Source organism: Colobus angolensis, unplaced genomic scaffold (assembly GCF_000951035.1).
Source record: "Colobus angolensis palliatus isolate OR3802 unplaced genomic scaffold, Cang.pa_1.0 Scaffold527, whole genome shotgun sequence".
NCBI classification, from domain to species: domain Eukaryota; kingdom Metazoa; phylum Chordata; class Mammalia; order Primates; family Cercopithecidae; genus Colobus; species Colobus angolensis.
In genome coordinates this window covers 414,202-416,024 of record NW_012118788.1, presented here as the reverse complement: position 1 = coordinate 416,024, position 1,823 = coordinate 414,202, and the positions used below count along the sequence as shown (strand labels likewise).

Sequence of the window (1,823 nt, the reverse complement as noted above, 5' to 3'; positions counted from 1 at the left end):
GCTTTGGTTTTGCATTGCGACCTCTTTTTAGAGTATTTTAACTGCCACTTTGAGCACCACAGGCTCTCCTAAAGCTAAAGGGTTGAGTGGCAGAGCTCTTTGAGCTTGGCTTGGGGCCGTGATCGTGTATAGTTGCTAGTACTCTGCAACGTGAATTTGGCTTCGACCCACTAGAGAAATACTTCTCTTGCTTAGCACCACTCAAAACTGCCAGGTTTTCAAGTCACCTGATAAATGTGCCAGGTCACGACACCTGATGTGGATTCCGCTGTCTCCAAAATGGGAAGAAGCTCTCAGAGGCTTGTCCCTCCTCCTTAGAGGAAGGGGACTATGGTGCAGCAATTTGTCATGCACTTTGGAGAAAATACGCTGCCACCTCTTAGTCCTCTAGACCTCAGGAACTCTGTTGGAGCGGCAGCCCCTGTCTCGCTTTCAATCTTCTGCTCTTTGTCACAGTGTACCTTACCAAGGCATCTAGTGCACTTGCTGCTTCCTCTTCTCCAGGTCCTTTCTGTACGAACTCATCAAAGTAGTGGGACAGCAGCATGTCCTGTGGGACGCACAGGTCCCTGTGGAATGGACTGTCGCCCATAGCTGGACAGCTGCTATATCCTTTTTTTTATTTTTTATTTTTATTTTTTTTTGAGACAGAGTCTCGCTCTGTCACCCAGGCTAGAGTACAGTGGTGCGATCTCGGCTCACTGCAACCTCCGCCTCCCGATTCAAGTGATTCTCCTGCCTCAGCCTCCTGAGTAGCTGGGATAACAGGCGCCTGCCACCAAGCCTGGCTACTTGTTGTATTTTTAGTAGAGATGGGGTTTCACCATGTTGGCCAGGCTGGTCTCAAACATCTAGACCTCATGATCTGCGCACCTCAGCCTCGCAAAATGCTGGGATTATAGGTGTGAGCTGCTGCACCCGGCTGCTGCTATATACTTAAGGCAGGTCAGTGGAGGTGTATGACTCTTCCTGCAAGGTGAATTCTAAGTGTTTTTGGCAATGTCTGTGTATTGAAATGGAGCAAACTGCACTCACCAGGTTGAAGTACTTAATTATTATTAATGGATCTATTAATTCCAGTGAGGAAAATGTCTATCATTGTAATTATAATTATTAGTTACAATTGGAGTTACCACTGGATCAAGGTTGTTATAATCTACTGTCATTTTTCATTCCCTAGACACAAGACACACAGGCTTTGGCTCATATTTTATCACCAATGTGCTGGTCACTTTGAGCAGAACACTGGCCACTTCTGGTCTTCGGTTTCCGTCTCAGTACAGTGAGCTATACCATCACAGTGAGCTCTCCTGGGTGATCTGTATGACAGCACTTCTGAGCTCAATATTAGGAGCCAAAGCTAATGCTTCATCATGATGGAACAGGTGACATTTCCAATGGCCCCTCCTTGGATTGGTGTCTGTCCCATTGATCAAGGCATTGAGACATACAGCCATTCTGAGTTGTGAGAAGCGACTCTGTAATACATGGAGGAAAATATAAGGAAACTCTACTTGACTATCTGTGCATCCATTCCTTCACTCTAAAGTCCCTGTTCTTCCTCCCTGGAGTTGTATTAAATCTGAGAAATTACATATTAGTACCTTCATTGTTGTTGTTGAGACAGAGTCTCACTCTCTCACCGAGGCTGGAGTGCAGTCGCGTGATCATGGCTCACTGCAGCCTTGTACTCTTGGGCTCCAGCAATCCTCCCACCTCAGCCTCTTGAGTAGCTGAAATTACAGGCGTGCGCCAACATGCCCAGCTAATATATATATATATTTTTTGAGATGAAGTTTCGCTCTTGTTGCCCAGGCTGGAGT

General features: G+C 46.2%; 1 protein-coding gene across 4 annotated transcripts in view; it reads left to right on the top strand.

The window, feature by feature from the left end:
- SLC2A11 (solute carrier family 2 (facilitated glucose transporter), member 11) overlaps window positions 1–1,823 on the top strand; it is a 37,385-nt gene that overhangs the window by 15,484 nt on the left and 20,078 nt on the right. For 3 of the 4 annotated variants that reach the window (XM_011960838.1, XM_011960836.1, XM_011960837.1), the window contains exon 4: window positions 1,085–1,116. The exons of the other annotated variant lie outside the window; for it this stretch is intronic. In XM_011960838.1, coding sequence (XP_011816228.1) covers window positions 1,085–1,116 — 32 coding nt within the window. The remainder of the gene's footprint in view (window positions 1–1,084; window positions 1,117–1,823) is intronic. 4 annotated transcript variants of the gene reach the window in all.